Here is a 15633-nt window from a genome sequence, read left to right on the forward strand (position 1 = left end):
GTCGAGGAGCGCTATTAAAATGTCAACTCGTTACGTTTTTCGCGAATTGTAGCCATGAGAGGAGATTTCTTTCCCTCGTTTAACTTTCCGATCTCGGTCTCACAATGCGAATTCATTGCAAACTATTTGTAATCGCTGTGTGTCTCGGAGTTTTTCTACTTTTGTACTTTTTCGGTGGGAATTCTGCAGACGACCAGTTCTTGAAAGAAGTTAAAGAGGACAACTCTGCTCCATCTGCCCCATCGGAACTTGTACACAAGGTAGCATCAAAGTTCACATACAGAAAACACCATGAACTTAATGTTGCTGCAGCAGAGCCAGCACCCAAGGAGCGAAAGAATGGGATCAGTATCAACAGAGTGGCAAACGTTAATACAAAGAGGTGAGGATTTTATAGCATCCTCATTTGCAGTGCTGAGAGATGATGTCCATGCTGTTACCATTTTGAACAGATAAGTATGGCAACCATTCCATCATTCACCTTCTGTGCTGCGGTTCTTTGTAGTCGAAACTAATGCAAAAAGGAACTGGACTATCGCTTCTGCAAATTCTCCAACGGGGCATTTCTCTGCCATTGATAGCATAGCATGTGTAGCGTATTAAATGCTCAAGGGCACTGGGAAGCCACTGATGGGGCTGTCAAGGGAACAGCTGCTGATTTTAAAACAACTTGCAAATAAACAAGGCTTCAACCACTCCTCCCCTCCATGGTCAGGGTGAGCTCATTACTGATTTCATCAAGTTGTTGGCTGCGTTTTCCCCCTCCTCTGCTTAGGAGGACTGCAAACTATCACATCAAAGCCAGTTCTCCACGGACAGCCAAATAGATTGACCTGGTTTGTATCAAGTAGGCTACCTCTCTTGTTGATGGTGAAGACACGGGGGTCACCTTAAAATACACCAACAACTATAGTAGAAATATAAATAATAATAACAATAATGATGATTAGGAAGAATGGATCTAGTCATGAAGAAAAATGAATTGACCATGCATCCACTCATTCATATTTATGATTGATGTGTTACCTTACTGTTAATGCAGATAGGCCTGCATGATGATGATGATGTGTGTGTGTGTGTGTGTGTGTGTGAATTACAAGCTTTGCATTGGTTTGTGGACGAGACTACGACAAGGAATGGGAGCAGCACAGACTACACTGACTCCACTGAGTCACACCACATCAAAGTCCTGTCAGCCGTGCGGACAATGGGACGTGGCTGTTCCTGTGCTTTTTTACTCATGTCCACCTTTTTCTAATTCCATCTCTCCTCCTCGGCGCCTCTTTGTTTCCCTCTGGGCTGAATGCCACGATAATGTAACGGAACAAAGTGTGTTCTGGGGGGGGGGGGGGGGGGGAAAGGGAGGGACGGCTCTATTCCGAAAGCCTCTTTCTTGGATGTTGTGGAGACTGGTGGAGCAGATAAAACGCCATCCAGGCATTCAGGCCTCAGCGTCCTCCTCACACAAGCGGGTGTGCGCGCCGATGATAAGGGAGATGGGGTGAGAGGGTCACCGCCGGTGACCACGGAAAACACGTAGCAGTGTTTGGCACAGCATACGCAACAGGGAGAATTGCTTTGGTTGGGGGGGAAACACAACCCTCACAACTGTACATGACCTCCTCTCGTTAAAATACAATTAAACTGGGGTGGAACTCTAATCCCTGTTTTATTGTTTTGGTTTTTCCTGCCAGAATTGGGAGTCTTATGTCTTGTGTCATAAAAAGAAAAGATGGTTACTAGTAATGCAGCTGTTAACGACTGATACATTTTTCCAGACATTGCTTTTTTTTTTCTCGAAGCAATCAAGGAAGAGATGACATTAATACCATCACAGAGTGCATCTGAACGCTTGTTTATTTTTGACCCGAGGAATGTACACACTTGGTTTGTATAAATCTGAACAGTGGACTGATTTCCTGTGCAGCACAACTAACATGAAACCACATTGCGCCATACCCCCCCCCGCGGTGGCTGTCTCATTTCCTCTGGACACATGACACTATTTCCTGTGCCTGTGGCCAAAAATACAAGGGTGAGCTTCAGCCACTGTCCACCCAAGATAATAATTGCCATCATTTATTGTAGTGTTATGACACCGCAGACAAAGACACCATGGGTGTGTTGGTGTTCACCAGGGCCCCCAATGATCATCTTCTGTTTTTGTGAATCACTTTTCACTATTAAGAAACTTATATCCAAAGCCGCTTGCATTGAATTCTGATTAGGCAATAAATCAATAAATGATCGCATCGTGATAGACTTTTGATCAATATCAATATTATGAAACATGTTCAATATATATCGATAAGAGACTGGAGCACCGGATCTAGCAGCTGGGTTTGTTACACAAACACGGTTCAATACTTATTTACAATAGTTGAGTTTTTTTCATTGTTGTGTCGACATTGGAGTATTTATCAATGAAGAACAGTGGATGGTCATATTAAGTGTTAACCAGAAGTGTTTAAATCCAGCATGGTAATTCCTAGTCTTTTAAGGTCATTAAAAAGATCAATAGTTATCGATATCGATCAATATGATCCAAGTTATATCGTGATACGTCTTTCAGCCATATCGCCCCAGGCCTAATTCTGATACATGTCATTGATGAGCAGCTAGGTTTGGTATCTCGTTCTGGCATCACTGTGGGGAATGAGAGGGCTGGGAAAGTCAAACCCCGAACCTTTTTGGAAGGGGAGCCACTACACTATCCTGTCAAACCATATTCAGAGCACGTCATCGTAGTCAGTGGTGTTGGAAGAGAACGCCGTCAATTATAAGAGGCTTCAGGGTAACCGACCCCCTCTATTAACGTGACATTAGACACTTATACAAACGTTCCCCTATAGGACTCCATGCCATAACTCCCTGACTGGGACGGGGTCTATCGATGTAGCCGGTAGTCACTTAATTGGCCCTCGCGCGATGGCAGTTATATCTGTACTAAGACAGGCTTTGGCGGGGGAGTGGCGCTAGTTGGTGATGGCAATAAACAAAACCATGCTGCCAAGGAACAAGAAATATTGGTATTGAATGAAAGAAAGAAATATATTCAATGGTCCTGAATGTTTTAGCATCAGCATGGCCCGTCGCTTGTTTTTCAATGGAGAAATGTGCATTTTCTTGTAATTAATTGTTACATTGTTTGAAACATGGAGGTCTAGGCCTGTATTACGAAGGATTTAAGGTTTATCAACATATGCCTGAATATAGGGCTGCTTGATTATGGAGAAAAAATCATAATCACGATTATTTTGGTCAATATTGCAATCTCGATTATTCAAACGATTATTTTTGAGTTTGAAAACATGATGGATTTATTCATAATTTCTCTCCAAAAAAAACACTTTGTAAATGAGAACTTCGAAATTTCCCCTTAAAAATATACACAAAATGGTCAAATAGAAAATAATGTCCAGATATGAATCCAGCTGTTCTGCAATTTCTATAAATAAAAAAAAAATCGTTTCAACTCGATTATATTAGTTTGGTGATCGTTTCACTCTGAAATCGAAATCGCGATTAATCAAAATTCGATTAATCGCCCAGCCCTACCTGAATATATTTTTTAACATGTAAAATGATAAGAACTTATACAGTGTATTCATTTTAATTGAGCTCTTCCTTTTAACACCAGCAACGTCCAGAACCAATGCGTGAATCATAGCATCAGTGACTCCCCTTCATGTCTCATCAGAAGCACTTTGGATGGACGGGTGGACGCTGTATCCGTTTCTAATCTCGCTCGCTCCACCCGGAGAGGGTAAGGGGGAGGGCACGGAGGTAGCAAGGTCAGGGTAAAGGTTTAAATGCTGTTCTGTCATCTACTGGGATAGTGTCCTCTGTATGGGCCCCACCCCCCGCCAAATATCGCCAGTCGCAGCTGATATATTGTGGGCATTAAAGTTAAACGTTTGGTACAATCTCTCTCTGGAGAGGGCAAGCATACTCAAACGGTCTTTTAAATCAAGTTAATCTTCGAACCCCGAACCCACCCCCCCCTTACCATTCCCGCTTTTTTTCCCAGCTCTCTGAAGATCCAGGAGCGATCCGAACCATTCGACAGGATATTAGATCGGAATGATATAAGGCCCGTTCTGTATCTAACCCCCCTTTTGAAAATAAAATAAAAAAAAGGAAAATAAACGATAATATCTTTGGTGCCTGGGATGCTGACTGTTACCAGATGATGTGGAGTTTCACAACACATCTGCACGGCACATGCCTCGCTTAGTAGCCAATAGAAACACAACGCTCCGTTTGCATGTTACCAACCGTAGAAGAGGATCCCTCTCTCAGCGCAAGGGGGGGAGACGAAGGGGTGTGTGTGTGTGTGTGTGTGTGTGTGTGTGTGTGTGTGTGTGTGTGTGTGTGTGTGTGTGTGTGTGTGTGTGTGTGTGTGTGTGTGTGTGTGTGTGTGTGTGTGTGTGTGTGTGTGTGTGTGTGTGTGTGTGTGTGTGTGTGGCAGTTGGCGACCTTGAATGGGCCTTGGGGTTTGTACCACAGTTCTAGGCACCTACTCATTCATCCTAATCAGTCTCTCATTACCGTCCCCCAGCCATGCAGAACCCCGCGCGGCGCGTCTGTGGAACGCCCCAGGGGCCACCTGTCCAACTTTACTCTTCCCCCATCCTCCTCTTTGTTCTATATCTTTCTGTCTTTTGTTCGTACACGTGGACATTTTTCATTCGCTTTTTGCCCAGGGAGTGTGTTCATCTGGTCTTTTATCTTAAAATATTTGTTCATGAAGTAATGGTTTTGTTCCTTTTTTTTTTTTGGGGGGGGGGGGGGGATTGTTACAAATGATTTATTATTACGTCAGCCATATGGATCCATTGCCAATGGTAGTGTTTATTTGAAGGGGCCGTAATTCCAGCTTGTAATGTACACAAAAGACTAGCTAATTGTGTTCCAATGTTCTGCTTTCCATGATGGTGACTCAGGGCTTTGTGCTGCTGCCCAGTATCTGTCAATTCAACTCGTTGTTTTTTTTTTTTCTGTTGAAGAGTTTCATTTTGAACTCGTCTCCTTTTGGGAGAACAGAGCCTTGAAGCCTGTGGGAAAAGCATCAAGGAGGTTTTGTGAGTGAGGCGGGCGGGGGGACGGCTATTTGGGGAACATTACAGGCAGTAAGAGTCGTGTCTTCGTAGGAATTATTTTGGGGGGGGGGGGCGTCACATATGTTTGTCAAGACCGCGGTGATGTGCCACGTCTGGAATTCCTCTGGGTCGGCACGTCCTCACGTTTCAGCTGCCTCGGTCCGCATAAACCCGTTAAGGAGCTGTCAGTGCTGCAGCACGTCCCGCAAGAGAGACGGGGGCCCTTCTTCAAAAGGCGAACCCGTCGACGACGACGACGGCGACGACGGGTGATTGACGGTTTGAACCGGAGATGTGCTCCTCTTGACTCTGAGAGATTCTATCGTCGTTCATTAATCTTTTATTATTATTATTTTTTTTTCTTCAGTAGACTGAAGAGCGATGGCGGGGGGCGGCCGGGGGCCCGGCGCGGCCGCGCCGAGGAGTTCATGCACCTGGCGGTGGTGGCCTGCGGCGACCGCCTGGAGGAGACCCTCATCATGGTCAAATCCGCTCTGCTCTTCAGCGTCAAGAAGATCAAGTTCCACATCTTCGCCGAGGACCCCCTGGCGTCCCACTTTGAGAAGGGGGTGAGTACTCTCCCCCCCCGCCGAGGGGGTCGCGGTGAGACGCCAGGAACTTGTTTACATCTTCTGGAAGCGTTTTTTTACCCGTTTAAACAGTAGGGGTGCGGGGGTGTGGGGGGGGGGCGGTTATTCCTGGTAGAGAAGCACCGTGTCCAGTCTCATCATCCGTCAGCGGTGTGTGTGAATCCCAGCAGCTTGATGTCATCCACCACGACAGCACCGCAGGGGTGCGTGAGGCGAGATGCTTTCAAGCCCAGGCAGGCTCTCGACGGGGCTTTGAGCTGGAACACGATAAACTGCCCTCCATCCTCCTCCTGCCAGCCCGTCCTCCCCTGCTGGGCGACGAAGGACATCACAGGGGATTTACTTGTGCTTGTCTCTCTTAATGCCGTTCAGGCCTTTGAACCTCTTTTTATTTTTATTTATTTTATTTTATTTTTTTATCGGGAGTGTAATGCATCACGTTCTGATCGCTCTCTTTCCCCCGGGTGTCTGCTCGCTCCGGAGTCACCTTCACAGCACCACTCGCCCACGTGGGTTTTTTTATTTTTTTTATGGCTGGTTATCTTGTTAGCAGTCTGTTTTTTTTTTTTTTGGCTGGTTGATCGCAACGGGATTCTTTTAAATGTGTGTTTTCTATGTGTGTGCAAACTGGGCTTGTGGGGAGCTCTTCATGGACTGAAAAAAAAATCAGGATGACAGTGAAATGCTCCTTTTTGATCTATTTATGGCTAGCCTTTTACCTCTTGTTTAATCACAATGAGAATCTTTCAAAAACTAAAAGTCTGTGTTGTGCCAGCTTATGCACTGTTGGTGGAAGTTTTGACAGGAACACTTTGAGAAATCCAAATGGAATTGGAAATGGAAGGGTCGTTTCTAGTCAACACCCTGGTGTAGGTGTGTGTGTGTGGGGGGGTATGTGTGGAGGGCTTATGTAAACACAGCTGCAAAAAGGGGCACTTTGATATTCTTGAAAAGCGTGTCAGTGACCAAACTTGCCAATTCCTTCCACACACCATAAACCAGCAGTAGGCCTTTCACACATGAACTCCAGTTGAACTTTGGAGAGTCAGGTCCGGAGATGATCGGGAATTGCCCGTTCACACACACACACCACACAACGAAAGCTGCACCAGACGTACTGGAGATAATCTTAAGGCCTGGACACACCAACCAGGTTATCGGTCGTCGGGACAGTCTTGGCGAGCTCGGTGACCTGAGTCTGTTTGGTGTGTGCTGTTGCGATTGGCCGTCGTCAAAAGCCGTCGTGATATTTTCAAGCCGTCTGTGTTCTTTTCAGCCGATTGCACGTGTTGAATCGGCCGTGACCAAATCGGTTCGACTGCCTTTTCTGCCAACCTGGGGTGTGAAGGAGGCACGACGTGACTCTAAAAGTATGCAGCGGAAGTCGCAGTGTTTTATGTACAACACATCTACGTCCTAAACCGTCGAGTGTCTTGCAGTTCCTTGTATCTGTCTTACGATTTCAGCATTCGCCCTAACAGACAGATGTTAACAAATCTCTTTTTATTTTTTTTATTTCTTAATTTCTTTGTATTTCCCGTATTTCGGGAATTCTCTGGACTTTACACGAGGTGTTAGGTTAAACTCCCGATGGCTATCCAGGCTATCTGGACAATTCAACTAATTATATTTTCTTTATATTTAGGAAAAATCACATCTCCATAAATGTGATTTTTCTTAGATGCATGACATTAATGCGTGTAGGGGCTGGGCATGTTGCTCAGGGATGACTTAAGGTAGACTGCAGACATATATGTCCAGGTTATTTAAAGCGATGAGCTGGTTGAAATCTTACACGTTGTGCCTTTTTAAAATTGAAAGTTTCAAAATGTGCTTATTTTGACAATTTTGCAAAATGAATGCATGTATGCGTGCATTGTACAATTATATGACCATATCAGAAGGACATTCATGTTTAGGACACAGCTGGACCACAGATTGAACCTTTGTGATTCCACAGTGCTCGCCTACACGCTTTCCCCCGTCTGACAGATACTTGTGTTTTTCAGCTGGGCCAGTGGCCTAGGTCCGTCGCAGCCAAGTTCCAGTACCAGATCTACCCGATCACCTTCTCCGTGGGCAACCAAGAAGAGTGGAAGAAGCTGTTCAAGCCCTGTGCTGCTCAGAGGCTCTTCCTCCCTGTAAGGCAGACGCGCTGCTGTACATCCAGCCGTCCAATATTCGCCATATTCACCTAGCGGCCGTCCTGGGTCTTTACGCTAGCTGGGTCGGGGGGGGGGAACTGAATGTGAAAGTCCTCATAGACTACTTACCGCCAGCATTCAGCACCATGGTTGTTTAAACAGCCAATCCATTGAATTTATGTCCTTTTTCAAATTGATTATTTAATAGTCAATATTGGAACAAATAAGCAGGCTACGGTGACCAATAATGTTATTTGATTAAGGCCTCGCTGGAGCCATTGATTTCTTGTCTCTTTTTTTTTTCCTGCTTTGAATTGACATGTGAACCCGCTAAGTCACCATGTAATTGACTTCCTGCAGACATATTACAAATCAATTCACATTTTTCCGTTGCTCCAAGGAAATGAACACACACATGCTCCTGTATGAATATCACACACGTTGAGATTGGTTTGGCACATTTTTTAAATAATTTCATTGTTTCTTCGTTATCGTTGTCGTCTGAGGACAATTTTCTGACTTGATCCACCAGTCAATGAAATTTAGCAGTGCTTGGTCTTTCATATTTACTAATACTATTTAGGCATTTTTAACAAAAGCGACATAACGGCTGTGTGCTCTGCGCCGATGCATGATCCATGCTGCTCATCGTTTTCATTCCCTTCAGCTTTATGAGACTTTTAAGTGAAAAGGCTATACTTAAAGTATACGATATGAACTCATTTGATACTACACTGCGGTTAGACTGCACTTGCTTTTTGATCATCACAAGTACGGTACAACACCCTCGGGGTGGGGGTTGCATGCAGTTTTTTCTTTGGAGAGCATTGAGTAGGATATTAAGTGAAATGGCTCTACTTAAAGTAAATAATATGGCCTGATTTGATCCTACAGTGTTGTTTCACTGCACTTGCTTTTTGATCATCACAAGTAATCGTGCAAAATGATCCTGACTGTCTCTCTCATTTGGACCTTGTCTTGAATCGGACTTAAACCTCTTAGTCTCTGTTTTGATTGGACAGAACCCGCTTTGGACTCGTTCTTGACTCCAACTTGAGATGCCCTGGTCTTGGACTCATCTTGACTACGGCTCTGGCCCTAACCCTTGGACTTCTCGGCCCCCCCCCCCCTCTCCCCCTTAGGTAATCCTCAAGGAGGTGGACTCGCTGCTGTACGTGGACACGGACGTGCTGTTCCTCAGACCCATGGACGACATCTGGGCCTTCCTCAAGGAGTTCAACAGCACCCAGCTGGCCGCCATGGCCCCGGAGCACGAGGTGCCCAAGATCGGCTGGTACAGCCGCTTCGCACGCCACCCCTTCTACGGGGTCACCGGGGTCAACTCCGGGGTCATGCTGATGAACCTCACCAGGATCCGCAGCACGGTGTTCAAAGTACGTACTCCGTCCCGTGTCCGCTTTTTACTCACACATCTGCTGTTTTTTAAAAGCAGCTGCATCCCGGGGGGGGGGGGACGCAGTCAGTGTGGGGGTACAGGGTTTGATCCCCAGTGTTGGATGAGCTGCAGGCAAACCCCTAGCTGCTCTTGCTTACTGAAAGTTAACTTAAGATAAAAGGGCCTGCTAAATGACTGAACAGTCAATCTTAATGGTAACAGTCTTAAAATGGTAACTATTATTAAAACATTGGTGAAGCTAAAGTAGTTTAGTTGATTTTCATCCCTTAAAGTCTGTGTTGCAGGGTTCAATTTTCCAACGAATTTGCGCAATTTGCTTGTTGGTAATTAACATTTAAACGGTTATCCAATTGTATTTGACGTTGTTGGGTATCACAAAACAGAATTTAATACGAAAAAGTAGGTACGATTTTAGCGGTTTGCAATTGATTCTCATTTCCCCCACAATGCACTGCATGACGTCACGTTGGGGAGACGACAGACCGAAGCCCCATCGAGGCCCTTGAGAGTAGAGACTAGTAAGAGAGTGTTCAGCAGATTAGATAGATAGATAGATAGATAGATAGATAGATAGATAGCCTAGTCAAGTCTTTATTATTGCCATACAACACAAATCGTCGGGAATTCATTTTGGTGATTCGGCTCACACAGGACAGTACAAGACCACACAGAACAACAAGTCTGACTGGACATACACACAAGACATCACATTAAAACTAGACACATGTGTTGATAGATGTATATAGATAAATATATTGAGGGAAAAAAAAATTGATTGGTATTGCCCAACAATCGGGAGATGGGTACCCGAATATTGATGGGTATTTCGCACACTGGGTAAAAGCTTAGAAATAAACACTAGGCAAAGATGTTGTTACTGGAGCTAGTGGGCTACCATCAAAACGTGGGATAACTAATCGGAAATGTATTTACAATGTTGGGGGGAAAGATTTAATTAGGGATTATCTGGGGGGGAATTTCACAGGTGGGACTGGTAAGTTAGCCCATAGCTAGCATTATGCCTTCTGTTTCTAGATCTTCTGAAGTTTACTGGTACTATCTGAACTAACAACATAATCACTGTCACTAGATATAAAGAAAACGTTGACTTTTACTCGGTGCTATTAATTGACAGTAAAAAAAAAAAAAGTGTTGTTATTTTATGCACTGCTGTTCATAGACTAGCTCCAGTTGCTGCGTTGCTAAATAATAGCAGCTCTCCACTCCACATTCTCCTCTGACCATGCATTTAATCGGCTTTGACGGCCGTCAGTTCTCAGCAATTCCTCATTCGCCCCCTCACGTCTGACAGGTTCGAAATTATACGGCTGTGGGCCATCATACATATTATTATTATTATATATTATTATATATTATTTTTTGTGGTTCTTGCCATCTCTTCCTCATCCCAGACGCCATAGTTCTAGTAATAGGCTGAGGCTACCTTCCGCCACGTCTCCCCAACGTGACGTCATCGCCGAGTTGCGTTAGATAACACCTGTTACTACCAAAAAACGACAAAAACTTGACTTTAACACTATTTTGGAGACATTTTATAAATGATATACTGTACATATTTTGAGTGCTTTATTTACCCCTTAATCGAAAGTTCCGGTTAACCTGCAACACAGACTTTAAGGTTAGGTTGTAGGTTTTAAAAAATACATGATACTGTAAAATACATGATACAGTATGATACTGTTTATTAAAAGCCATCTTAAAATGCACTCTTAATTAGAAGTAAAGCTCAAGCGAACGGTTTATCCTCGTCCCTCCAGGATAGCCGTAGAGGTTTTATTTAGAGTTTAATCTTGGCTCGGAGCCTGACTCTGTTTCAAAGGGACTGAGGACTCTCAGCAGCCTTTGATTGAGGCGTTGCAATTGCCACGCTCACATCCCAGCGCCGAGGAGGGTTTGGCGGCTTGCCAGGCAGTAAACTGCGACTTGGGAGCAGAAACGGAAACTCACTCACTCACTCACTCACTCTCACTCACTTATATTCTCTTATACAAACCCGAGGTTGTCAAAAAGTGAAGCAGCTCTGGAGGGCAAGGAAGGGATGGATGGATGGATGGAGGTACAGAGAGGAGGGGTTGGATAGGGAGAGAGAGAGGGGGGGGTTAGAAGGGTAGAGAAAGAGGAAAACAGGGTAGAGAGAGACAGAGGAAAACAAGAGAGCCGAGAGAAAGGAAGAGAGAGAAATGAGAGTAATCCTTGTTGGCATTCCCGTCCAGGTTTAATAAAGTACCTGGTGTCTTATTTCAGAATAGCATGATCCCCGATGGCCTCTCCTGGGAGGACCTCCTCCACCCTCTCTACCAGAAGTACAAGAACCACATCACCTGGGGCGACCAGGACCTCCTCAACATCATCTTCCACTACAACCCAGGTGGGCGTCTGTCTGCAGCTTGTTGCTGTGTAGGACAACCCTCGATATCTGTCTGTCTGTCTGTCTGTCTGTCTGTCTGTCTGTCTGTCTCCCTCTCTCTCGCCCTTTCTCCATCTCTTTCTGTCTTCATGTGCCTCCCTCCCGCCCTCTCGCCCTCTATCTCGCTCTTCCCAACTCTTGCGATCCCTTTTTCGCACACGCACACGCACGCACGCTCACGCACACACACACACTTCTCAACATGAACCGATGAGGAGAGCAGGAGGATTCGTCAAAATAGCTGTTTCTACAAAAGTGTCCCATGGACTGCCATGACAAAATAATACCATACAATGAGGAATAAGTATGAGCATTTAATGGTGTTATAACTGGTGATAAAGCATTTTGCAGAATTGTAAATGAAATAATGAAATACTTGCCTACACATCGATTCCAGAGACTTATTGCCCACATATACTTTCAATGTCTTAATGTATTGCAGGGTTGAACATTGATAAATGTCAGTACATTCCTATTTGCTGAATCAACGTTTTCGGTTAAACTAGAGGTGGGGAAAGTGCTGGCTCCAATCTCTTTGGTCATGTGTGAACATTTGTAGCCCAGCGCTGTTTTAATTCTTAATCATGTAAAAGGACAGTTGGTGCAGCAGCCTGTAGCATGAATACAAATCTGTAAACGCATAACCCTGTGGTAAGTTCACTTTGGCAATATTTGCCTGAAAACAGCACTGTGGTCGTGATTGTGTACAATAGTGTTACCGTATTTATTTGGGTTGCAGCATTTAATTGCCTCTCTTTTATCAAAAGCAGTAAATCCACCCTTGACATATATTTATCTAGAGGTAAAAGCTTTTGGGATGCTTTTCAAATTCTGTATCAACATGTCAACGTGTGAAGGATTCGACTGATCTCTCTCTTCATCCGTCGCTTGCTCAGCATAGTCTGCGCTAAGAAGACACAGCACAATGTTAGGGGTTTTATTTCGGTCAAGGGTGTGATGAAAAACATTCCTAAGAAACACAACACAATGTAATGAAACGGGCCTGCCCAAGAATGACAGACAAGTTAAATCCGTCCATGCCACTCGCAAACAAGCCAAAGCCTTTTTTTATCATCCATTCATTTGTAATATATTGACTGAACTTGGCTTGGGACTTAATGTGTATGTGATGATGGGTGATGTTTAAACATCTCTCTCTCTCGCTCTCGCTCTCTCTCGCTCTCTCTCTCTCTCTCTCTCTCTCTCTCTCTCTCTCTCTCTCTCTCTCTCTCTCTCTGTCTCTCTCTCTCATTCTGTCTCTCTCTGTCTCTCTCTCATTCTGTCTCTCTCTCATTCTCTCACTCTCATTCTGTCTCTCTCTCTCTCTCTCTCTCACTCTCTTTTCTTAGAGTGTCTCTTCACCTTCCCCTGCCTGTGGAACTACAGGCCAGACCACTGCATGTACGGCAGCAACTGTAAGGCGGCAGAGGAGGAGGGGGTCTCGATTCTGCACGGCAACCGCGGCGTCTACCACGACGACAAGCAGCCGGCCTTCAAAGTGATTTACGACGCAATACGGGATGTAAGTGAGACGAGAGGCGTAGTTGTTTTGTGATTTTGAGGAACAATGGGTCCCGGCGAAACCGGAGAAACGGGACGGACGATGGGAAACGTTTGGTCAAATATAACATAAGAACATGTTATTTTTGGTGGACAATAGGATGCCGTCTTTTTTGATTGCATCCACGCTGACCAACGGGTGCCGCAAGACGTGAAAAAGTACACCGCATTCCCTTTTTGTAAAAATAATTATATTTTGTGTATTCTCCCACTAAAGACAATCATAAAGAGTATAAAAAACCGCTGAATAGTTTGCACAGAACATGGAAAAGTTGACCAAATTGATTTCACCATTCAGTGCCAAACACTAGAGTCAGCCTGGAATAACCCAACACGGCATATTGTTTTTATTATTCTGTTTTGTCTTTTCATCTCTGGGTTTTCATTTCCCCCCGCATATTTAATAATTGGGCTTGGTATTATAATGTTGGGTTCATTTCCTGGCAGTGGTCAGCGTTACTTCTACTTCCCTGTGATTAAGCTTCTTTAGGACCAGTGCAGCAGTCATTTCTGAATTAAAACCAGCCATCTTCCTCTTAGGAATGTTGCCAATAACATTAACCATGGGATTATTTTTGCCACATCAAGGAAACCACCAGCTTCTGCACCACAACTCCACTGACATCCTCCGCTGTGTTTCATTATGTATTTATTTCCTTCTCTCTCTACCTCTCTACCGCCCTTCTCTTCTCTTCTCTTCCCTTTCTACAGTTCCCATTGGAGGACAACCTCTTCCAGTCGCTGTTCTACCCCATCCAGACCAAGTTTCTGGACACGGTCAACACCCTGTGCGGTCGCATACCGCAGGTCTTCCTCAAGCAGGTGGAGAAGACCATGAGGAAAGTGTACGAGCTGAAGGTGGTCCGCCACGTGCGACCGCACCACTGAGCGACTGGGATGGACACACCCCCCCCCGCTACCCATGGAGAGAGCGGACCTACCCCGCCTGGGCCTTTAACTTTCGCTCTCTATTTTTCTATCACCATAAAGGACCATTTCTCTCCTGGGGATTTTAACGCCAGAAGTTCTCAGAAGAAGGGGGAGGCTCGGGCATATTGAACTCTGAATAATTCTCTCTTGTGTTCTCGCTGTGTATTGCGCCCGATTCCTGACACTCATTTTTTAAATGGCAATGCAAGCCTCAGGATTGCTTCTTGTCATTGATAGGGTTATTACTCCTATGGTAAACACACATGCACACAGTGCTGGTCAGTGGTGCAGTCGAATAGGAGTTGCCTTATTGAATGATAATATTGTGCACAGTGACAAAAATATGTGAAGACGTGAAGACATATGCCAGCCTGATTTAATGAAGGCAGTACGAAATGTAAGTTGCTACCATTTTATCCAGTGGAAGTTGGATATAAATGTTTCTTATTTGAATGCAGATTAAGGTATTTGCTTTTTTTTGTGTGTTTTCTGTTTAGTTTTCTACTCATTTTATTTCATTGAGCATTGGTGACCGAGCAAAGTTCAACAGAGAATTGGTAAGATTTACAACTTCAAGTAGTACTTCATGAGTACACATCTCCTTTTCTTTTTTTTAAAGATGTGAAATTTTCTCCAATCGATAACTTGTCTTTTGTGTGACTCTGTTTTGGAATCTCTGACCGCCACTGACAGTATTACAATCAATAGAAGCCGAAGAGGAAAATGTGGTGTTATGATGTTACACACAGAATGTTAAAATGCACTTTCAGATCAACATTTTGATGAAAAACTACAATTAAGGACTTTTGGGTGAGCTTTTATTCAATATTTGTCCAACCATAATTCTAAACCGACAAGTGTATAATAATAATACTATGAATAATAAAGTGCTATCATAAAATAAGTGAACAAACAAAATACTTTGTGCCATGTTAATTGTTATTGCATTTCCATTTTATGTTTATTATACACACTGCATGTCCATGCAAAGATACCTTTGTTAACAGAGTTGTTGTTGAGAATATTGTTGTTGAAAATTATTCAAAATGGGGAATGGAAAATTGAAGTGCATTCAACTATATTAGTGTTTTAAAATAAAGGATTAACTTAATTTGTAGATTGGTGTGGTCATGTTTTTTTAAATATAATGACAAAGGATCTTCCTATGGTTATAGCCAATTCATGGTATGTCATTTTTTTTTGTATATGGTACAGTGTAAATTGGCATAACACAAGCATGTTTGTTAACATACTACAAATATTATTTTTGTATGAATACTTTTTAACACTTGCTAAGTGCCCTTGGGGATAGGTATCCATAACAATTTAACTCAAGTCTAATTAAATTTAGCACAGCCAAGTAAAAACGGATCAAAGCATCCTTCACCAATCTTTTTTCCCATATCATCGCCGTTTCAAGTATATGAGCCGTTGTTGGCTAAATTCTGATTGCACTCGTTGA

At 43.9% G+C, this 15633-nt stretch overlaps 1 protein-coding gene across 1 annotated transcript; it reads left to right on the forward strand.

The window, feature by feature from the left end:
- Positions 1-6: 6 nt before the first annotated feature.
- On the forward strand, positions 7-15268 carry gxylt2 (glucoside xylosyltransferase 2). The gene is made up of 7 exons (XM_084464681.1): positions 7-382; positions 5470-5671; positions 7702-7833; positions 8979-9230; positions 11519-11642; positions 13031-13203; positions 13953-15268. The coding sequence occupies exons 1-7, from the start codon at positions 105-107 to the stop codon at positions 14127-14129; spliced, it is 1338 nt and encodes a 445-aa protein (XP_084320807.1). The 5' UTR covers positions 7-104; the 3' UTR covers positions 14130-15268.
- The last annotated feature ends 365 nt before the right edge of the window (positions 15269-15633 follow it).

The sequence above is a fragment of the Micromesistius poutassou genome, assembly GCF_964030765.1.
Source record: "Micromesistius poutassou genome assembly, chromosome: 2".
Lineage (NCBI taxonomy): Eukaryota > Metazoa > Chordata > Actinopteri > Gadiformes > Gadidae > Micromesistius > Micromesistius poutassou.

Coding starts and splice junctions, on each gene's coding strand:
- gxylt2 (XM_084464681.1), top strand. CDS start 105: ATGCGAATTCATTGCAAACTATTTGTAATCGCTGTGTGTCTCGGAGTT. Junction 5,672..7,701: donor CGTCCCACTTTGAGAAGGGG/GTGAGTACTCTC, acceptor TGTGTTTTTCAG/CTGGGCCAGTGGCCTAGGTC. Junction 9,231..11,518: donor TCCGCAGCACGGTGTTCAAA/GTACGTACTCCG, acceptor GTCTTATTTCAG/AATAGCATGATCCCCGATGG.